Source organism: Microcaecilia unicolor, chromosome 1 (assembly GCF_901765095.1).
Source record: "Microcaecilia unicolor chromosome 1, aMicUni1.1, whole genome shotgun sequence".
Classification (NCBI taxonomy): Eukaryota; Metazoa; Chordata; class Amphibia; order Gymnophiona; family Siphonopidae; genus Microcaecilia; species Microcaecilia unicolor.
This window is the reverse complement of record NC_044031.1, coordinates 610,018,313-610,042,487: the sequence shown is the minus strand read 5'-3', so window position 1 is coordinate 610,042,487 and position 24,175 is coordinate 610,018,313. Positions and strand designations below refer to the sequence as shown.

Genomic DNA, 24,175 nt, shown 5'->3' with positions numbered 1-24,175 from the left:
ATGTCAAAGCCCAGACGGAGCCCAGCTTTGAATATCTGGGAATAACTAAGTCAGCAGTGGACAAAACGCTCACCACCACCAGCTGAATATCAGGACCTGGGTTTACCTAGAGGGGCATAATCGAATGGGGATGACCATATCTAAGGGCGTCAATCTCTAAGGACATTCCGGCAAAGGGGTGGGGAAACCCCTTATTATCAAAACAAGGTGGGCGTCCATCTTTCCTTTCAATAATACGGTCGGGGACACCCAAATCTCAACAGTTAGGTCGACCTTAGAGATGGTCGTCCTTAGGTCGTCCTTAGAGATGGCTGTCCCTGGTTTTCGGCCATAATGGAAACCGAGGACGACCATCTCAAAAATGACCAAATCCAAGCCCTTTGGTCATGGGAGGAGCCAGCGTTCGTAGTGCATTGGTCCTAATCACATGCCAGGACACCAACCGGGCACCCTAGGGAGCACTGCAGTGGACTTCACAAATTGCACTCAGGTGCATAGCTCCCTTACCTTGGGTGCTGAGCCCCCCAAACCCCCTTAAAACCCACTCCCCACAACTGTACACCACTACCATAACCCTTAGGGATGAAGGGGGCACCTAGATGTATGGTACAGTGGGTTTCGGGTGGATTTTGGAGGGCTCACATTTACCACCACAAGTGTTACAGGTAGGTGGGGGAATGGGCCTGGGTCCGCCTGCCTGAAGTGCACTGCACCCACTAAAACTGCTCCAGGGACCTGCATACTGCTGTGATGGAGCTGGGTATGACATTTGAGGCTGGCATAGAGGCTGGAAAAAATGTTTTTAATTTTTTTTGGAGGTGGGAGGGGGTTGATGACCACTGGGGGAGTAAGGGGAGGTCATTCTCCATTCCCTCCGGTGGTCATCTGGTTAGTTCGGGCACCTTTTCGAGGCTTGGTCGTGAAAAAAAAAGGGACCAAGTAAAGTCGACCAAATACTCGTGAGGGACGCCCTTCTTTTTTCCATTATCGGCCGAGGACGCCCATCTCTTAACCACGCCCCCGTCCCGCCTTTGGTACACTGCCGACACGCCCCCGTGAACTTTGGTCATCCCCGTGATGGAAAGCAGTTGAGGACGCAAAAAATCAGCTTTCAATTATGCCAATTTGGGCGACCTCGGGAGAAGGAAACCTATCTCCCGATTTGTGTCAGAAGATGGGCGCCCTTCCCTTTCGAAAATAAGCTAGCTAATCTGCCAGATCTATAGGCCATGGTTCTCAACCCCATTCTTATGGCCATACCAATCAGTGGGGTTTTCACGATTTCCACCATGAATTTGCGAGAGATACATTTACAAACAATGAAGCACAGCATGCAAATTTTTCTTGTGCATATTCTGAGTAGATAACTTGAAAGCCACTGTGGCTGGCAACGTTCTGTGGACCAGACTGAGAACCGCTGGGCTACAGAGAAATCTCTTGTGAAAGTAATGATCATCAGGACTTGCTACTCTAGCAGATGTCTTTCCTTCTTCTTCTTCTTCTTCATACTCAAGTCTGTCGACTCCTGAATGTGTCTGCTGGCCCCATCAGACTTCAACTGCAGTCTGATACCATAGTCTGTGTGGTGGCTCTGTTATGGCACCTCTTCTTGGCCTATACAGAATGTTCACGTGTCTTTGGAAAGAGAAAAAAAAAACAGTCTGATATTCAGCCAGTGGTGATAAGCATTTTGCTGACTTCCACTGGCGTTATACCCAGAAAGTCAACACAGGGCCATGTCTGGGCTCCAGCATTCAGTTTCCAGGTATACGGAGCCAGCAAAAACATAGCTGGTTAACTGGCATTTAACAGGCTATGAAGAACTGCATCAAAACAGAACTGTCTTTTATGCGGGACTATTTGTGAGGTTATCCTAGCTGGGTAAGTGCTGAATAACAACTTCAGCAGCTATGTTTTTGTCCCTAGAACACTCACAAAACAGCGAGTTTCAGTTTGGGTGTTAGCCAGGCATTTTCAGTAGCACTAGCCGGACAAGCGATTTAAACGGCCAGGAGCCTCTCCTGAACATTTGATTTGTTTTGAATATTGGGTGCTATAATTTTGCGGAAAATTAGTTTTTAAGATGAAATATGACAGACAGTTAAAGAATAAGATGTCTAGTGAATGTTACTTCTACTTATTATTTCTATAGTGTTACTAGACACCCACAGTGCTGTACATAAAACACTTAGGAGGTCATAAGGTCTTCCATAGCCCTCTACAAGGCACTGCAAAGTCCACCAGCAGCCCTGCCCAGGACAGCCAAGAGGAACCCACCGCCTAAGAATGAAGAACTGCCTGCTATGACAGCTCCTGACCTCCCGTAAAGGTGTTTCTTGGCTGCACATCCCTCAGAATGCACATTTAAACACTAACCAGCTCATTTGCATTGATTTGCATGCAATTCCCTTTGGCTGCCACCACGAACGGAAAAGAGCCTGCAAAACCCCTTTGTGTAAGTCTCGCAGAATACTGTGCTCACTAAACCGACTTGAACCTGGTAAGTTTTATGCATCGGGGCCTAATGAAGTTACATGGAAATACTTTTAAAACAAATAGGAGGAAATATTTTTTCACTCACCGAATAGTTAAGCTCTAGAACTTGATGCCAGAGGATGTGTTAACAGTGGTTAGCATATCTGGGTTTAAAAAAGGTTTGGACAAATTCCTAGAGGAAAAGTCCATAGTCTGCTATTGAGATAAACAGGGGAAGCCACAGTTTACTCCGGAAATGGTAGCACGTAATAGGACCCAAAAAGAGAGACTAAACAGAGCCCAAATCCAACCAAACTCCCCCTCCCCCCAACACACACACACACCAAAAAGGTAAAGCACTGCTGTAATTTTGCATGTTTCTACCTTTCTTTTCTTTTTTTTTTAATTAACAATGAACTAATTTCCTGGTATTTAATCCCTAACTATTCCTTCTGATTTTGACTCACACTCTGCTTTACAATTGCTTCATTCTACACAAATCTCACTGGAAACCAAAATACCCTTTTTAGCCAGTGGATGTTTCCTCCAACTGGTCCTGTTACGTGGCACAAATCTATCCTGGAGAAATCATGGTTCATTCCCCTTGTTTTCAATCTTAGCCGCCTTTGGCAGTGCCAAACATGGTGATTTTGGTGACATGGGTACCCGTTGATTAGGAAGTTAACTGATGGCAAAGCTCATTACACACAGGCCACCACATGGGCATGAAAGGGTAATGGCTCTCTGAATGCAACTGACTTCAGCTGCATCTGGTCAGTGATCCAGAACCAAAAGGTTTAGTTACTCTGCATCACTTCACTGAGCCTTCCAGATACGGCTTCTGATATGTGAAAGAATAAGAGAACAAGGTCTCCATGGATCAGCAGGCAGAGAGCAGCAGGCAGAAGGTGAAATAAATGAACGTGCCTCATCCCTTTAAATCAGCGGGGCTTACTTTGAGACAACAGTACACACTGTTTTTCAGATTTGGATAAGCAGTGAAAATCATTGTGCTTTGAAAATTTCAGGATCGGCACCTGGCCGGTTAAATGCCCCATAACCGGCTATCCGTGAATTTTCAGTGGACCTGGTCGGTCATCACCTGATGAAAATTCATGGTTAGTGGCTAGCTGGTTATATCACACAATATAACCTGCTATCTGCCAATTTTCAGGGCAAGTTTGGTGACCATATTTGGCCGCGGAAACACCAGGCATTTCTTTGGGCGGTTCAAACTTAACAGGCCAATTCTGAATATTGCATTGGCCGGTTAAGTTTGAACTGGCCAAAAATGAACTGGATATTCAATGCTGGTCACCAGAAATGGCCTGGCATTCAATATCCAGGTTCAGCACCCAACCACAGGAGTTTGCCAGGCTAACTCCTGTGGTCTGAATATCAGGTCCAGTGTGTCTATCTTTTAGGACCATTAAAAAAAAAAAAGTCCAAGGGAAAAATGCACAAAATCAAGCCACTGGAATGTAGGAGGGCCCAGCATTCTTAGTGGACTGGCCACACAGACATCCAAGCAGAGCTGTGGGACATACTAGCGGGCACTTTTGTGGACTTCAAATAAAAGGTCCCAGGTACACATCTTATCATTACCCCCTGATACTGTATGGTGAGCCCTCCAAAACCTACCAAAAACCTACTGTACCTAACTATTCACCACTACAATAGCCGTTATAGCTGCAATTGTCACCTATATGTGGGTTCAGTAGGGTTTTGGAGAGCTCACACTTTCCATCACAAGTGTATCAGTTAGAATGTGATATGGGCCTGGGTTCCCTTCTCTACAATCCATTGCACTGACCACTAGGCTACTGCAGGGTCTTGCTTGCTGCTCTAATAGGACTGGCCATAACATCTGAAGCTGTCAAAGAGGCTAGTTTGTACTGTTTCTGTCACACCTTTGGGGGTGGGGTGGGGTGGGGTGGGAGGGGGGGTCAATGACAACTGGGGGAGTAAGGGGGTTTATGCCTTAATCCCTCCAGTGGTCATTTGGTAATTTAGGGCACCTTTGTTCACTTAAGGCATCTTTTACTAAGGCGCGCTCACATTTTTAGCGCGTGCTAAAATTCTGGGTGCGCTAAACATTAGGGATGCACATAGGAATGCATTGGCGTCTCTAACATTTAGTGTGCCTACAATTTTAGCGTACGCCAAAAACATGAGCACGCCTTAGTAAAAGACCCCCTTAGTCATGACTGAAACAGATCTAGTCTTAATTTTAGTCCTACACATTTTCATTTTGTCCCATTATTGTAGAAAAACATCTATCTATTGGTGAAGCCCATGTCCCACCCAAAACACACACCCTTGAAATTTGGACGAATTATAGAGCAAAACGTCTAAGATCGGGATGTCGAAAATTGCAACTTGGACGTTTTTGAGAGAAAAAAACGTCCTTATGCCAACATGATGTTTTGGGACTTTTTTTGTTTTGAAAATGAGTCCCTAAACAACAAGAGACTAGTTTTAAGGTGAACGTTAAGCAGCCAGAGGTATCAGCCTGCAGGCTGGCTGGTGATTAAACCATCTGCAGTAATGAGCAGCAGTTTCAGACAAATAATGATGATTTGCATTCAGTAGCACAGTTTGCTAGTATGCCTTAAAAAAATAATTTAAAGCAAAATCAATTTAATACACATTAGTCTATGAATTAATATACATTGAAGGAAAAGGAGATGGGATTTGATATATTGACTTTCTGTGGTACAATCAAAGCAGTATACTTATTATATACCAGTATTTTTTTTTCTGTCCTTAGTGGGCTCACAATCTAAGATGGTTTTTTGTTTGTTTGTTTTTGTACCTGGGGAAGTGGAGGGATATGTGACTTGTCCTTGGTCAGAAGGAGCTGCGGTGGGAAGTGAAGGTAGTTCTGGATCTTCAGCCACTGCACTAAACATTACGCCATGATTCCACTTTGGTTTTGTACTATTGGTTTATGTACTATAATGTTTTAATTTATGATTAAAAAATGAGTTTGAAGTAAATGTCTGAAATTAATGTTTAAAAAATCCATAAATCAGGTAAAAGTCCTAACCCACAATTATTTTGCCTGTGCATTTTATGTAAATTGTACCTGCTGTACATGGCCTTGGGTGAATCTCTTCCAAAATGCGGTTAATAAATCACAATAAATAAATAACCTATAGTAACATAGTACAAGACAGCAGATAAAGACCTGTACAGTCCATCCAGTCTGCCCAACAATATAAACTTGTAGTATAAGGTATGATACAACATACTTATACTATATCTTGATTTGTCCTCACCATTTTCAGGGCACAGACTGTAGAAGTCTGCCTGACACTGGCCTTGTTTTCCAGTTACTGAAGCTGAATCTGTCCAGCCATGATCAGGGCACAGACCATAGAGTAAGTAAATTAATATCCCTAACAAATAAATATACCAAGGAGCTAGACTTTTCTAGCAGAGAGGAAATGGTTTTCAAGTGGCAGCTCTGAGCAATAAACATTCAGCTCCATATGAAAAAACACTTATCCTAACAACAGCAATTGATCCCTGGGCCAGTCAGTGATTTTCAGCACATTTAACAAGATTATGCCACTGAAAATATTACAGACCACTCCGGCACTATCCGTTTGTGGAATGAGGGCAGCCCTGGAATTATCTGGTTAATGGCGATATTCAGTCTGCTAACTGGGTAACTATCTAAATACAGTTCAGACAGCAAAAAGACTGGTTAGCTGCTCAGATAATGGGCTGCATATTGCTGCTATCCAGATAGGGGGTTAGATGGGCAGGAATTAAATGTAAGACTCAAATGTCAACAGCAATTCAATAAGCCCAAAACCGACAGCCCAAAACACAGCAGCCAGGCTGATATTCAGTAAAACACGTTTCAAAAGTGCCAAACCACTTCGAGAAAAACTGCATTGGCTCCCAATCAAGGAACGTATCACCTTCAAAATCTGCACCTTGATCCACAAGATTATCTATGGCGAAGACTCAGGATATATGGTCGACCTGATTGATCTCCCAACCAGAAATAGAACCAGAGCATCACGCACCTACTTGAATCTCCACTACCCAAGCTGCAAAGGACTCAGATACAAATTAACCTATGCATCCAACTTTCTCCTACATAGGCACACAATTGTGGAATGCACTGCCAAAGACTGTGAAAACAATCTACGACCACCTAAACTTCAGGAGATCATTAAAGACCTACTTATTCAGAAAAGCATTCCCCACCGACCTAACTTAGATGCCTCAACCCTGCAACACAGCAAAACCATAGATTGTACTGGACATTATATATTCCTTCCTATTTTCTAGCCCTATGTACCTGAAGATACTATCCTTACCCGACCCGAATACCGAATTGTATTTGTTTCATACCGGACTTGGCGATTGCCTGTACGGAATTATGTAAGCCACATTGAGCCTGAAAATAGGTGGGAAAATGTGGGATACAAATGTAACAAACAAATAAATAAATAAATAATGGATTAAAACCAATGGGCCCAATATTCAAAATGTTTAAATTGCCTGTCCAAGGCTAGCTGGACATTTTCAGTGTCAATTAACCACATACCCTGGGATTCTGTATATCGTGCCTTAATTTCCACGTGGAAATCGTAGCATCCTATATAATAAAACACACCTCCAACATTCTGAAGCTGACTGCATGGCTGAGGCAATTCTGCTCTCTATATCCATCTCCTGAATTGACATCACATACTTCCGGGTTCGTCACAAGCAGAAGTGACCAACCACAAGAGGTTTCTCGGCTTCAGAATGTTGGAGGTGCATTCTATTAAATAGAATTGGTCAGTTCCTTGAAGCACAGCCAGAGCTCATAGTCCTGCACAGTAAAGCTCAGACACCAGAGAGAGAGAGGAGGGGCCTGACACCAGAGAGAGGGAGGGAGGGAGGGGGGCCTGACACCAGAGGGGGGAGGTATCTCTGTCACACACACACTCTCTCTCTCACAGTCAACGTCTTTCTTTCTCTCACTCTCACACACTGTCTCTCACACACTCTATGTCTCACACTGTATCACATTCACTCTCTATGTGTCACACAGTCACTCATACACTCAGAGGGGCATAATCGAACGGAAATGCCTATCTCCATGGGCGTTTATCTCCGAGAACGGGTCCATGAAGGGGTGGGCCGAACCGTATTTTCAAAAAAATGGACGTTCTTGAGCTGGGCGTTTGGTTTTTTTAGCGATAATGGAAACTAAAAACGCCCAGCTCAAACATGTCCTAATCCGAGCCATTTGGTCGTGGGAGGGGCCAGGATTCGTAGTACACTCGCCCCCTGATATGCCAGGACACCAGCTGGGCACCCTAGGTCAGTGCAGTGGACTTCAGAAAAAGCTCCCACATGCATAGCTTCCTTACCACGGGTGCTGAGCTCCCAACCCCCCTCCCCCAAAACCCACTACCCACAAATGTACAACACTACCATAGCTCTTAGGGGTGAAGGGGGCACCTACATGTGGCTACAGTGGGTTTTGGAGGCCTCCCATTTACCAGCATAAGTGTTACAGGTGGGAGGGGGATGGGCCTGAGTCTGCCTGCCTGAAGTGCACTGCGGTACCCACTAAAAGTGCTCCAGGGACCTGCATACATGCAGGCCTCTAGGACTTGATACTGCTGTATAACATTGGCACACCAGTTGACACCTGAAGACTAATCTCTCCAAAAACGTCCTTTATTGGAATAAGCACGCTTACTCACAGTTAACTGCAGATCAGAGGTTGTGCCCCACCACTGGCAACGAGTCTCCCTGGTAGTGAGATTAGCAGGTCAGAGCTGGCAGAATGTTGTACAATGCCCTCTTTCAGCCACATTCAAGGTAAGAACTAAGTTGTCTAACGTGGCTAACACATGGAAGGGATCTAAAACTGTCTTACAAAAATGGCCACTACCTCATGGACTACCGGAAACACAACAGGGCACACTCTGACCCAGTAGGCAGGGGGAAAAGCACCATGGGAGAAGAGCCTACCAACTACCAACATTGTGAGACTGTAACACAAGCTAATGAAATCACAGAGCCCAATACCCTACTCCCACCACAATGCAATGCTGATGTGACCCGAGAGCCACATCTGACCCAGGGAAAGGCTGTGAGAGGATCGAACATATTCTGCTGTCATGGAGGTGGGTACAGAATGTGAGGCTGGCATACAGGCTGGGTAGTTTTTAAAGTGGGCTTTTTTTTTGGTGGGAGGGGGTTAGTGACCACTGGGGGAGTCCGGGGAGGTCATCCTCGATTCCCTGCAGTGGTCATCTGGTCAGTTGGGGCACTTTTTTGGGACTTGTTCGTGAAAAACAAGGGTCCAAAAAAAGTGACCCAAAATCGCGGTAAAAACGCCTTTTCGATTATCAGCTAAAGACGCCCATCTCTCCTCGGCTGCTAACCACGCCCCAGTCCTGCCTCCGACACGCCTCCGACATGCCCCCGTCAACTTTATTCGTTTCCGCGATGGAGTGCAGTTGGAAACGCCCAAAATTGGCTTTTGATTATACCGATTTGGGTGCCCACGGGAGAAAGACGCCCATCTCCTGATTTGGGTCGCAATATAGGCTTTTTTCTCTTTCGATTATAAGCAGGTCAGTCTCACAGAGAGTCTGTGTCTCACACACACCTTCTCTCTCGCACACACTGTATCTGTGTGAAACACACTCACTCTCTCTCACACTGTGTCTCACATACGCACTTGCACACACTCTCTCTCTCACAGACACACTCGCACCCAGACTCACTCTCTCTCTCTCACACACACACACTCGCACATTCACTCTCTCTCTCACACACAGTCACTCTCACATACACTCTCTCAAACATAAACACTCCGAGGAAAACCTTGCTAGCGCCCGTTTCATTTGTGTCAGAAACAGGCCTTTTTTACTAGTATTCTATAACAGTATGTGTAACTTAATTGGTTAACTAGCTAATCAGTGCTGTCAATCGGATGTTAACAAGCAATTATCAGCACTAATTGGCATTAAGATTTATGCACACAACTCACGAAGTGTATTCTATAAAGTGGTGTGCTTAAATTCTAAGTTGCATAGTTGAAAAAGGGGTGTGGCCATAGGCGGAGCATGGGCATTTCTAAAGTCTATGTGCTTTGTTATAGAATGTACCCGCTCTGGGCCTGATTCTATATATGGCGCCTAAAATTAACATGCGTTTGACAATCACGCCTAAGCATATTCTAAATACCACATGTAAATGTATGCACGCTATTTAGAATATACTTAGGTGTAATTCATGCGACTAAATCTATGCACGGCCATTTACGTCAATGAAAAGCTGGTGTAAATCCCTGCGCATAGATCTATGCACACTGGCCCATATTTTATAACAATGCATGTATTTTGGAACAGCTAGTTAAAACAATCTACATGCGTAGTTATAAAATACATCTTGATTTACACACAGAACCGCGCATATCTCTAGGCACGCTATATAGAATCTGAGGATCTACGCTTAATTTAGGCGTAGGATTTACACCACGTAAAACATGGTGTAAATGGCCGTGACTAAATTTGGTCACCTGGAAAGGTGCTCAGGGTATTCTAACCAATCAGAAATCGAATCCTATGCTATAAAATATAGGCCATAGTGCCACTGAAAGTATCCAGATAGCACCTAAACCGAAACGAGCTATTTTGTGGGTGTTCTGAGGGCAGAGTCGGCAATCACCCCATTTTGTACCGATACTCAGCACTTATCTGGCTAGGATAATCACATAAATAGGACCGCATAAAATGCAGCCCTGCCTTTATATAATTCTTCATAGCTGGTTAAGCGCTGAATATCGCATTTAACTGGCTATGTTTTTGCTGACTCTATATATTTGGAAATTCAACGCCAGAGCTCAGACGTAGCTTGACATTGAATTTTCAGGTATAACACCGGCAGCAGTCAGCAAAACACTGATTGCCACTAGCTGAATATCAGGCTGAACAAACCTTGCCTACACACACATAAAAATTGAGCCCTGTTGGTCCTTAACACAAGTGGGCACATGCCTGACATCAAAATCCCTTTTGGAAACTAGAATTCCCCCTTAAATCACAGCTCAGGAAACTTGGGGGTACAGCTGGATTCAACACTTACAATGATCTGCCAAATTCAAGCAACTTTCAGGAGCTGTCTTTATCATCTGTGACAATTACACATCTGTGTTCATTAAGAAGAGAAGTCTTGTCACAGTGTTTCACGCCATGATAACATCAAGGATAAATTACTATAATGCAATTCCATACTGGAATGACTAGAAAGGGTTTGCTCCAGCTGCATTAATTCAGAATGCTGTAGCATGACTGACAGAAGGTTGACATAATCACATCACATCATTTTTGCAAAATCTTCACTGGCTACCAGTACAATACAGGGCTAAATTTAAAACTCTGTGTCTGTACTTCAAGGCTCTTAAAAGAAGTGGGCCAGAGTATTTGAAGAACAGGATCTTCCTCTACACACATCTGCGGTCACCAAGAGGCGTATTTACAAAACACAAAGACTTACAAAAGACTCTGTCAAGGAATATCCCTAACTAATCCCTAACTGAAGGAAATCATGTGATCTGTCATCCACTAACAAACCTTCTCTGGAACAGCCCTCATATTCTGGAACACAGCCCCAGAAAGGCTTCACTATCTCTACATCAGGAAGCAGATGAAAGCTTGGCTTTTCTTCCAAGCCTTTAATGGAAGAAGCAGGGCTACTGAGAGGGGGAGGGGGCAAGATTCCCTGGGCCCGGCCTACAAGGAGGGCCTGGTGCCGACGATTAAAAGAGACTGCTTTTCCAGCCATAGGTCCTTCTTCCTGCCATGTCTTGCCTAGGTGGAAACAGGAAGTTATTTCACAGGAGGCAGGACACGGCAGGAAGAAGGCCGTATAGCTTGCAGAGCACTCTCATTCGCTGCTGTGGGGGGGGGGGGGGGGGGGGAGGTTGCCAGTGGTGGCAGGGGGCAGCAGCAGCAGCGGTGGTGGCCGATGGCAAGGCCCTGAAGATTGTTTGCCCCAGGCCCAGCTTTCTCTCTGGGTGGTCCTGGGAAGAAGCAATTAACTAGCTAGCCACACACACACAAAGACTAACACCAGCTGCATACAGTGTAACAGGACTTGCTTACCCACACTTGCGCAGCTTTTTCTTATTTCATGTTCAGCTTTCCCTTGAGTTAGCCACCCTTATTTTCTAACTCCTATTACTCTATTTTTATTGTCTATATGCTCCATCTCCACTTACACCCTATCCTGTCTATTAAGATACTTTAATTTGTATTGTGTTTTCTTTGTATGTAGCCTGGGCTGCTGAGAGAGAGAGCTGGGCCCAGGGCAGGGCCACCACAGCTGCCACCCCCCCCCCCCCCCCCTCAACTCGGGCCGCAACTGGCACAACCCCCCCCCTCCCCACTCGGGCCTCCACCACCACCTCCCACCCCTCCCCCCCACTTGGTCCACTGCCGCCCTCCAACCCCCCCCCCTTAGGCTGCTGCCACCCCCGCCTCCTTACCTTCCATGTCTGCTCCTCCCTCAGTCTGTCACTCTGTATGCCAGGATGTGGGTTATCACATTAACACAATCACCCAGGTCCCAACACACAGGAGCAGGAGAGAGACAGACCCCGGCACTGTGCCCCCCCCCTTAGAGAATGAGCCCAGAGAATCTTGCTCCCCGGCCCCCCCTTCTTGGTGGCCCTGTATGTAGCATACCATGGGGCAAATCTATAACCTGGGGCTTCCATACGCTGAGTGCCAATGTGCCAGTTCTATCACCATGATGTCGTTCTACAATACAAATGTAAACTCGAGTTAGTGTGCTTAAATTTTGGTGCACGCATTTACACCAGGGCAATGACAGCTGTAAATGGGAGTATCTAAGCACGCCACACAATGGGCGTAACTCATACAAATTGCAGGTGTAAGTTGACATTCAGATGCTCCTCCCATGCTCTGCTGATGTGTATACCCCCCTGTTTAAGAAGGCCTACCTTCATGACTCAACTTAATTTACCTCTTCATGTTACAGTAAATTCCATAGACCCTTACCTTTATTATTCACTCTTACTTTCACTGTTGTTCTTTATGATACCTATACGTTTAATATTTATTTTTTATTACATTGTTATGTTATTTAACTGAACTGTAGTTTGCCCTATGGTCTTGTAAGCCACATTGAGCCTACTATTGGTGGGAAAATGTGGGGTATAAATGTGTTAAATAAATAAATATACTAAGGCACTTACCCCCAGATTATATATACGTGCCTAGATTTGTGAGTCAAAATTTGAGTATGCTCCTGAGATGCCTGGGTAAATTAATCGCTTAACGAGCCAATTAACACCAATAACTGGGTGGTAACAACCAATTATTTGATGTTAATTGCCACCAATTAAAACTTGCACTCATATCTGTCTGCGTTCTATTCTATAAGGCATGGTGCCTAATTCTAATAGCGTGTAACTCAAAAAGGGTTGTGGCCACTGTTCCCTGTAAGCTGAATGGGAGTCTTTCAGCTACAGTCCTGCCAGTGGGAGGTGCTGTTTCACTATCACATTTTCAATAGTATGGGACAGGCAAGCTCTGAAGGACTCCAGGGAACCTGCCTGTCCCTAGCAATTGAAAACACAATATTGAAGCAAACACCCTCCCCCCCCCCCCACACACACACACACTGGCAGCAATGCAGCTGGAAGACACTTGCTCAGCTTTGAGAGAGCAGTGGTCATGGCAATGAGAGGGACATGGGCATACCAGGGCATTCTGAAAAGCAACATATGTTCTTACAGAACCCTCCTCAGCATGCCTAACTTGGACGCCAGCATTTACACCAGGTTTCAGCAGGTGTAAGTCTGGCACCAAAAGTTAGGTGTGGGAATTGGCACTAAGAAAACATGTCTCTTTATAGAATCACACTTAGTGTCAATTTTTTCGGGCACCACATTTTGAGCGTCATTTATAGAATTTCCCCCTTAATGCACTACCTTATAGGACAGTGGCTCCCAAATCTGGTCCTGGAGGCACCCTAGCCAGTCAGTTTTTCATGAGAACATAAGAGTAGCCGTACTGGATCAGACCAATGGTCCATCTAGCCCAGTATCCTGTTTTCCAAACAGTGGCCAAAACAAGTCACAAGTACCTGGCAGAAACCCAAAATGTGGCAACACTCCATACTACAAATCCCAGGGCAAGCAGTTGCTTCCCATGTTTACCTCAATAACAGACTATGGACTTTTCCTCCAGGAATTTGACCAAACCTTTTTTAAACCCAAATACGCTAACCGCTGTTAAGACATCTTCCAGCAAAGAGTTCCAGAACTTAACTATTCGTTGAGTGAAAAAATATTTCCTCCTATTTGTTTTAAAAGTATTTCCATTTAACTTCCTCGAGTGTCTCCTAGCCTTTGTACTTTTGGAACAAGTAAAAAATTGATTTACTTCTACTCATTCTACGCCAGTCAGGATTTTGTAGACCTAAATCATATCTCCCCTCATCCATCTCTTTTCCAAGCTGAAGAGCCCTAACCTCTTTAGCCTTTCCTCATATGAGAGGAGTTCCATCCCCATTATTATTTTGGTCACTCTTCTTTGAACCTTTTCTAATTCCACTATGTCTTTTTTGAGGTACAACAACCAGAACTGAACGCAATACTCAAGGTGCGGATGCACCATAGAGCAATACAAAGGCATTATAGTATTTTTGGTCTTATTCACCATCCCTTTCCTAATAACTCCTAGCATCCTATTTGCTTTTTTAGCCGTTGCCACACACTGAGCAGAAGATTTCAGTGTATTATCTACAACAACACTCAGATCTTTTTCTTGAGCGCTGACCCCCAAGGTGGACCCTAGCATCAGGTAACTATGATTCGTATTATTCTCTCCAATGTGCATCACCTTGCATTTGTCCACATTAAATTTCATCTGCCATTAGTATGCCCAGTCTTCCAATTTCCTAAGGTCTTCCTGCAATATTTCACAGTCTGCATGTGTTTTAATAACCTTGAATAGTTTTCTATCTGCAAATTTGATCACCTCACTCGTCATTCCAATTTCCATATCATTTATAAATATGTTAAATAGTACCGGTCCCGTTACAGATCCCTGTGGCACTCCACTGTTCACTCTCCTCCATTGAGAGAAATAACCATTTAACCGTACCTTCTGTACTCTGTCCAATAACCAATTCCTAATCCACACCAGAACCTTGCCTCCTATCCCATGACTCTTTAATTTTCGCAGGAGTCTCTCACGAGGAACTGTATCAAAAGCTTTCTGAAAATCTAAATATACTACATCATCTAGCATACCTTTATCCACGTGTTTATTCATGCCTTCAAAGAAATGAAGCAAATTGGTGAGGCAAGACTTCCCTCGGCTGAACCCATTCTGACTCTGTCCCATTAAACCATGCTTATCTACGTGTTCTGTAATTTTATTCTTTATAATAGTTTCCACTTTATCATTTTCGTTGCCCTTCTCTGTACCTTTTCTAAATCCACCATATTTTTTTTGAGATGCGGTGACCAGAATTGAACACAATATTCGAGGTGCGGTCGCACCATGGACTGATACAAAGGCATTATAACGTTCTCATTTTTGTTTTCCATTCCTTTCCTAATAATGCCTAACATTCTATTTGCTTTCTTAGCTGCCGCAGCACACTGAACAGAGGGTTTCAACGTATCATCAACAACACCAAGATCCCTTTCTTGGTTGGTGACTCCTAACGTGGAACTTTGCATTACGTAGCTATAGTTCGGGTTCCTCTTTCCCACATGCATGACTTTGCACGTGCTCACATTAAATGTCATCTGCCATTTAGACACCCAGTCTCCCAGTCTTGTAAGGTCCTCTTATAATTAGCTAGGGACAGGCAGGTTCCCTGGATTCCTGCAGAACTTGCCTGTCCCTCACCATTGAAAATGTGATAGTGAAACAGCACCCCCCACTGGCAGGACTGTAGGTGGAGGACTCCCACTCAGCTTAGAGAGAACAGTGGTGCTCATTCAGTGCCCCCCTCCCAATCCGCAACCAACCCTGTCCATCATCACATAAACCTCTTATGTTTTCTGCTGTTTTTTTTCCCATCCAGCAGACCTCTCATACTTCCAACTCCTTTCTTAGCCACCTCCATGACAATCCCTGATTTCATTGGCTGATTCCAATGCCCCATGCAGCATTCACATCTTCTGCATCACCCTCATGGGCTTTCAGCTCAGTCACTCTTTTCAGTCACTGGTCCTATAGTCTTCGGACTATAAACACAACCCTGATTGCTTGTGTGTTGCGCTTTTCCAAGTTCCAGCTCAATATACATATCAGATACTGTCTTTTGCACCGCTGTGTCGTCTCTGGCAATGTTTTAATATTCTCCACTCTCTTCTATGCGTTGTTGACAGTGAAGACCCCTGAGGAAGGCTTTTAGTCAAAACATGACCCATGTTGGGTCACGATTGTCTATGCACCTTGTGTGTACCTTGGAGAATAAAACTTTTTATGTTTTTTTAGAAGCATTGGACTTCTTGATTTTATTCTGATTGTCATCTTGGAATATCTTGCGTTTTAACCTTCCACCCTTTTTGACGTGATAATAAATTGTAAACTAGTTTGGTTGTGCTGCAAAAAGGTGGTATATCAAATTCATGACCTGTTACCCTTTACTGCTCTAATTGTTTATAACCACCACTATGACTTCTTGTCACTTCTACAGCACTACTAGACGTTTGCAGTGCTGAACATAAAACACATGAAAGACCGAGCTTGCAATCTATTATCTATATCTGGCCTACTCTTGCTGTACACTGCCTTTAGTATATATCTTCAAAAAGATGATACATAAATCCTAATGAATAGATAAATAAAACACACCAATTTCTTTGATTCAATGCGAGGTATTGCGCTCTCCTACTACACCTGCCACAAGAGAAGTGACGAGGATCTTTGCAAACTTTCAGGCACTTGCTTTCCTCTGGAACAAAATCTAAATCAACAAGGAAATGCACTCATCTTAATAATTATATTTGCTCAGCTGGCTAAATTATTAACGTTACTTGATAATGCTCTGCTCCTGAGCTCAGCAGCTGACTATGAATTATGATCCAAATGCAATTAGGGAAAACAATTATAGAATAATATGAATCTAATTCCCATGTTAGAGATTTTTTTTACATTTTTTTTTAATAGAGACTGATGAATTCTGGAAGCATCAGTCTCTATTAAAAAAGAAATTCTGGAAGCAAACCGAAATCTCTGTCTCTCAGTCGCCTTGCCCATCCTGCACCAGTGTGGGTCACAATACAACAGCAGCAGCAGCAGCAGCAGCAGAGGGATACCATGAAAATGCTAATTCTTTCTTTGGTCAAGCAAAAGAGCTAAAACCACAGATAAGTGTCTGTGAAAAGTTCCACCTGAAATCATCAGACATGGTTCTAGAAAAAATCTTCTTTTTCTTAAATTTTGGGACAGGTAATTTTTTTTCTGCTTCTTTGGGCTTCTATTCTCTATTTCAGTGGTTCCCAAACTATGTGCCGCGGCACCCTGGTGCACCGCAGCAAACTCTCAGGGGTGCTGTGGCGCATCACTCCCTACTTTCCCCTCCCATAGGTCTGGCATCTGCCACTTCTTGCTTCTTCCCTCGCTGCCACTGCATTGCTTACAGCTTACATTTTTGAGCCATCCGCGATTCACACAAGCACAGTGGGGTCTTCCCTGGCTCTCACAACAGGAAGTTGCATCCGAGAGGGATGGACGTGGCAGACTGGGAAGGCCCCGGAGTGCCTATGTGAATCGTGGATGGTCCAAAAATGTAAGTTGCAAGCACTACAGTGACGGTGGGGAAAAAAGAAGGAAGCAGCAGCGATCCTGGACCTGAAGGAAGGTAGCAAGTGATGCTGGATTTGGGTAAGGCAGTAGGCTACAGGGATAGAGAGTCCTATGTAGTGGGGGGGGGGGGGTGCAGAGACCCATGTGGCTGGGAGGTGCTGCAGAGATCCATGTGGCCGGGGTGGTGCCACGAACCGAAAAAGGTTCAGAACCCTTTCTGTACTTGGTTGTTGTGCCCTAAGCCTTCATTCACAACTATCTGGGGTAGTTTCTTCTGTTTTACATCTACTTCTCAAGTCAGCTCAGGAGTAGACTTGACCAAGTGCCATGCACCATAATTCTACCCTACATTTATGGACCCTAAGTCCACACACTCAATGTTAGTGTTTAGCTATTTTAGAAATAGAAGGAAGTGCAAAACTAGCATTGTGAGGCTCAAGGAGAAGGGAGGAATAAGTAGAAGCTGATAAGGATATGGCAGAATTCCTAAACAAATATTTCTGTTCTGTGTTCACTGATAAAGGGTCAGGAGTAGGATAGCAGAAGACAAACAGAAATAGGAATGGAAGTGTAGTAGACCTTGAAGGATTTTCAGAAGTCTCTTTTTATGAGGAGCTGGCTAAACTAAAGGTAGACAAAGTGATGGAACCAGATGACATACATCTGACGGAATTGATGGCTCAGGTGGCAAGGGGCTATCCATCCCAAAGGTGTAGAAGGAGCCGTTCTTTGTTCATAGTTTAGACCCAATCCTCAAATCCTTGCTACAAGGCTGACTGGCATAGGATTTAAGATTTCAGCACCCACAAGCAGGAACAGAAGTTGAGGGTACAAAACATTTCTTGAAGCTCAAAGACCCCAGAGGTGCCATGGAGAACAGAAAGTGGGAAAAGGGGGAGGGGGATTGGGTCAGAGGTTCATGGTGGTGTCTCTTTGAAGTGGTAGCAGTGGATGGTCCTAAAGTAAGTGAGAGAAGTTCTGGTGGCCCTGCTGTCTGACCTTCTCAATACTTCTCTAGAGTCAGGAGTGATCCCTGATGACTGCAAAAGAGCAGATGTGGTTCTTCTCCATAAAAGCAAAAGTAAGAAGGTTGTTGGAAACTACAGGATGGTCAGTCTGTAAATTAATGGAAGTGATTCTAAAACAGAGAGTAGTGAGGTTTTCAAAATCCAATTGATTTCAGGACCCAAAACAGCATAGTTTTACTAGAGGTAGCTCTTGTCGGGCAAATCTCATTAATGTCTTTGACTGGTAACCAGCGAGTTGTATCAGAGAGTGCTAGATGTAGTATACTTAGATTTTAACTAAGCCTTTGACATAGTATTGCATAGGTGATATAAACAAACTCCATGCACTCAGTATGGGTCCTAAAGTAATTGACTGGGTTAGAAACTAGTTGAATGGAAGGCAACAAAGGGTAGTGATAAATGGAGCTCACTCTAAGGAAAGAGATGTTATCAGGGGCATGCTGCAGGAATCAGTCCTTGGTCTACCTCTTTTTAACAATTTTGTGAGCGATATTGCAGAAGAGTGTCTGTTAAGGTTTGTCTCTTTGCAGATCTGCAAGAGGGTAGACACCTCTAAAGGTGGCATAAGGAGGGATCTATGATAGCTAGAAGAAAGCATAAGGAGGGATCTATCATAGCTAGAAGAAAGGGTCTAGAGTTTGGCAGCTGAGGTTTAAGGCAAAATGTAGGGTCGTGCATTTGGGCTACAAAACCCTGAAGGAGCAGTACTGTTTAGGAGGTGAAGAACTTCTGTGCTTGGTACAAGAGCGGGACTCGGGGTGAGCATATGTAATGACCTTTAAGTGGCCAAACAAGTAGAATAGGTGATGGTGAAAGCCAGAAGGATGCTTGGGTGCACAGGAAGAGAAATGGTTAGCAGGATAGAAGGTGAAAATGCCTCTGTATAAGTCTGGTGAGACCTCAATTAGAGTTCTGTGTACAATTCTGGAGACTGCACAGTCAAAGAAATATAAACAGGATGGGGTTGATCCAGAGGGCAGCTACTGAAATGCTCATGGGTCTTCTTCATAAAGCATATGGGGACAGACTTAAAATTTGAATATGTATACTTTAGAAGAAAGGTTTCAGAGGAAGGAAGAGGTGGGGATATGACTCAGACATTTACTTACCTCTGTGGCATAAATGCACAGGAGCCAAGTCTCTTTAGCTGTCAACTGAAAGGAAGCTCTGCAATGGGAGGGCATAGGATGAAGGTGAAAGGGGATAGACTGAGGAGTAGACTGAGGAAATACTTCTTCACAGAAAGGGTGATGAATTTGTGGAGCAGTCTCCCATAGAAGTGGTGGAGATGAAGATCGTATCTGAATTCAAGGAAGCTTTGAACAAGAACACAGGATCTCTAACGGAGAAGAAGGGATAGTAGATGGCATGTAGGCATGGATGGGCAGAATGGATAGGCCATATGGACTTTATCTGCTTTCATTTTCTAGGTTTCTATGTTATCAATGTCTCTTCAGCATCCCCAACTCTGGTTAACCTGGGCAATGGAAAACCTAAGCCAGGAAATAAAAATCTAGGTCCCCAAACAGTACCTCTGAGCCACCGAACTAGACTGATTATCATCTCAATAATCTTCAATGGCTTGGTGGAATTAAGAGTTGGGGGAGGGGAGGAGATTGCAAGTGTTTTGTTCAACACTTAAATACTTGTATGCAGTCAGCAAATCCTGCTTGGCACACTGGCATGCTCAGCAGGTGCACACCTCAGCAACCTCAATCCTTTTTCTGAGACACATTGTGCAGGCAGGAAAAATGTAAATCTAGGTGATAGATTTTTTGTATTAAGGTTTATGAAAAAAATCTATAGTGGAAATAGAAAACAGAAAAAAACATATAGGTACTCCTCCCCTTCCAGGGATTAGGTGCATGTAAAAAATGATTAATATAAATCAGTTTGTCCCCATAGATACCCCTTTCAAGTGACATCTGTGTCTCATTGTTCTCTCTCTTTCATGAATTCTAAAGGAAGTATCAAGCTGAGTAAAAAGAGAAGGGTCCCACTCATTAAAGAATGACCGCTCCTCTTCCCTAGCCCAACAAACATTCTTATTAGTTATTTAAAGCAGGGGACTGGTAAGGAAGTTAAAGCTGCCCAATAACATTATTTTAGAGTTATTTGCTTTCTTTTCTTACATCATGCTCGTGAGATGCATGAGATTGACAACACTGGTGATTGTAATTACACATTCATTCACAGAACAGCTAAAACATACAGGCCCAGACCCCAGACTTAGGGATTGACAAAATAGGCAATTGCTTAGAGTGCCAAACATTGAAGGTGCCAGATATCCATGCCAAAAAGAAGCCTTCTCTTACTCACTCTAGGACTATCCACTGGTACCACTTCCAACAGACATCACCATGAATCTCTGACCCAACCCCCCCCCCCCCCCCTCCCCTTGCTCTCACTTTCTGGTCTCCAGAGGACCCCTGGCGTCTTTGAGCTTCAACGGATGTTTTGTGCCCTCACCCACTGTTTCTGCTTGTGGGTGCTGAAATCTTAAATCCTATACTAATCAGCCCTATCATTTATTTATTTTGTTATACCGTCACTTATTGCTAGACAAGTCAGAATGGTTCACAGATCAAATTATACAATAAAACACAAATTAATTTAATTTAGGAACTACATTAAATAATAGGAAAGAACAAACAAATCCTCCATACCAGCGATCACAACACAATCAATTCACATGACAGTCATACGTGATACCCAACATAAACCCCCTTTGCAATAATCTAGGTACCTGTGCAGTCCTTCCCACTAACATGCAGTAATGTTAGATGGCAAAAGCTATTTGATAGTAAAATGTTTTCAGTGCTGTACGGAAAAGAGAGTATGATTTTTCTAATATGATTGGCTGTGGTAAAGAATTCCATAGCGCTGGAAACAAAAAGTGAAAAGCTGACGTATGTGTTGAATCCCATCTTGCCCTAGATGGCGGGGGTAGAACCAGCCTATTGTCAGTTAACAAGCAAAGTGTTCAAGCAGGTGTGTACGTAATAGTCAAAGCTGCAAGATAAGATAGGGTAGCAGAATGAAGCGCCTGTTGTGTCACAGTAAGAATTTTAAATTTCACTCCGAGTCCGATAGAAACCCAGTGAAGATGTTGTAGGAGAGGAGTGGCCCTATCATACCTTGAGGCCCAGCAGATATGAGCTGCAGTGTTCTGAATAGTTTGTATATGCTTCAAATTAGTTTTCATGATACCAGCAGACTGCCAAGAAGTAATGGTAGGCGGATTTAATCCCAAATCGCTGGCAATGAGTTTATCCCCCTGAGGAAACCTATGTGGTGAAACGGGTCCCTGTTGGGACTGCTCCTGCTTTGAAGCTAAGTGATTTCTTATATGCACAGTATACACACATTCTTGTTGAAAAGACTCAAGAAGAATTTATGTTTATATTCAACATAAAAAATTGTAGAGGTTTTTTAAGACCAATGATAGAGAACTGTGAGCTGTTTATGAATTATAGGTGTCTACCTGACTGTAGGTCTGCCTGCTTTTTTGGTTAGGTAAGACAGTCACAGCCAACTGAGGTCTTTTTCCTTCTTTTTTAAGAAATTTAAAAAATTAAAAATTATAAAAAAGTAATTAAGTAGAAGGACACTGAAGAGATGTTATAAGAACTGTGTGGTTATATGATCACTTTATACTTTACATTTTATATCCTGGAGTAGATTTGAAATATTATTGACCCACTATTTGTATTTTTTGCTGTGTTCACCTTTTGTAGTGGTTCTCCTTTTTTTATATATTTACCTTGACGTATTTACCAGTATCTCTCCCAAGTCTTCCTCTGTGAAGACCGAAGCAAAGAATTAATTTAATCTTTGCATTTGACTTGACATTCCTTATGCTGTTTCTTATTATTTTCAGTTGGATCCTCCTTCCATTTTCTGAAGGATTTTCTTTTAGCTCTAATAGCTTCCCTCACCTCATTTTTTAACCATGCTGGAACAGCACAGAAAACTTGCTCGCCAATGCTCAAAGGAAATGGCATTCAAATTACACGCATGCTGTAAAAGTGAAAGCAAGGGGGGGGGGGAGAACGTGCTTGGCGCATGCGCAGAAGAGTTTCATGGTAAGCTTAGCTCTTTTGCACATGTGCCAGGCAAACCCAAAAGTGAAGCACACATTAGTGCCTGCTTTCTGTGGCTTTAAATATAAGCTTTTCAATTTTTTTTTTACTTGAAAGGTTTATATTTAAGCACATGAAGCAGGCGCCAATGTATGCTTTCACTTTTGGGTTTGCTCGGACTCATGCACATTTTTTCCTTAGTACTGGCGCTTACAGTCTTGCATGGGTTTTCTTCCACTTCCAAAAGAAATCAAAACTAGCAGATTGTAAAGAATGAATCATGAGAAATCCTCTAATGCCTGCTCCATGCTGACGTTATTTTTTCAGCGGTAAGGGCGGCGTTGTTTTGTGCACTCTCTGAGCACTGGGAGGAACTAGGACATGACCTCATTAACATCTGTTTGACTATATTTGCATGCTGTTTGCACTAATATTCAGCATCCATATTGTCTCCAGCAATAGTGCTTCTGAGCATTCTGTGCTCACGCCGACGCTAGTACGGCACTAATCGCCTCTCATGTCCATGTTATATTTTGAGCATTGGCCTGTCAGAAACTTGCTTAAATAAACACTAAAGTTACGTGTCTAGGGGAAAAGGGAGGTGAAAAAAATTCAACTGCATTTATTGAATTTAATGACAGCTGTTCCTTCATTGCACCCACTCAGTTGCCCTAAGGCTGTCTCGCCTGTCAAGCCTGCTGAAAAGCTAAACTACTGTATGCAAGATGCCTTAAGCTTCACTTTGATATGGTTTCAGTGCTTTAATGTAGTTTGTACCTCAGCTGTCTAGGTAAGTATGCTGTCTATTTCAACAGCCGCAAATTGACCATGCCCGCCTCAGTCAAGGGTCGCAGCACAACAGGATGAGCAGCAATGGATAATCTCCGTTTCTAGCTTGTTGCACACAAGTGGTATTTTATGGCCTTGTTATGGGTACCAGAAAGCAGAGGCCATCACTACTGCTCTGCCCTTGTCTCCAAGCCCATAACCTCTGAGCTAGGGGGACATTGATTGACCAGTGGATTTTAGGACACAGCTCTGCACTAAAGAGAAAATCAACTCATTATGATAAACTGGATCATAGTTTTGGAAAAGCACCGAGAGTACCCTGACAAGTTTAGAAAAATCATTATATGCAACACTGTCTCCTCCTATCCCATTAGGACTCTCTGTTCTTTTTATGTGTGATATGTACGTATGTCTTCTTTTCTATAATACTACTACTTATTGCTCATATTTATAGTCCTCAGTTTCCTGCAACAGCTTACGGGTTAATTGTAAGACAAAAATTCTGAAATTCTGCAGTGGTTGTGTAGCACATTTGCAGTGGTTTGCATATTAAATGACATCAATATTATTCATTACAGACCTGATATTTTAATCCTGGATATTCAATGCCAGGGTATGTCTGGCCTCCAGCATTGATTATTGGAGTTAGGGCAGCAACCTGAAAGTTAACCACACACCTATAATCAGCCATGTGCTCAATTAACTGGGTGGATAAAGTTAAGCCTAGTCAGTTTGGCCGTGGCCAGTTAGAGCCAATACTCAACAGCACTAACCAGGTAAATGCTGCTGAACATTGGTGGCCAGTCAATTCAGTGAGATTTAACTGAGCAGAAGCCTCTCCTACCTGGTTAAACCCCTTTGAATAAAAATATAGGGTTCAATTTTCAGCGGCAACGCCTGTTGCATCCATATTAATTTAAATGCCAATGGCAGCATTTACATTAATATAGATACATGAAATGCAGTGACTGCT

General features: G+C 43.4%; 1 protein-coding gene across 1 annotated transcript in view; it reads right to left on the bottom strand.

Moving 5' to 3' along the window:
* The window catches only part of ADGRB1 (adhesion G protein-coupled receptor B1), a 474,869-nt gene that overhangs the window by 190,308 nt on the left and 260,386 nt on the right, over positions 1 to 24,175 (bottom strand). Inside the window, exon 19 of the mRNA XM_030190012.1 lies at positions 15,424 to 15,438. Within this exon, the coding sequence (XP_030045872.1) occupies positions 15,424 to 15,438 (15 nt within the window). The remainder of the gene's footprint in view (positions 1 to 15,423; positions 15,439 to 24,175) is intronic.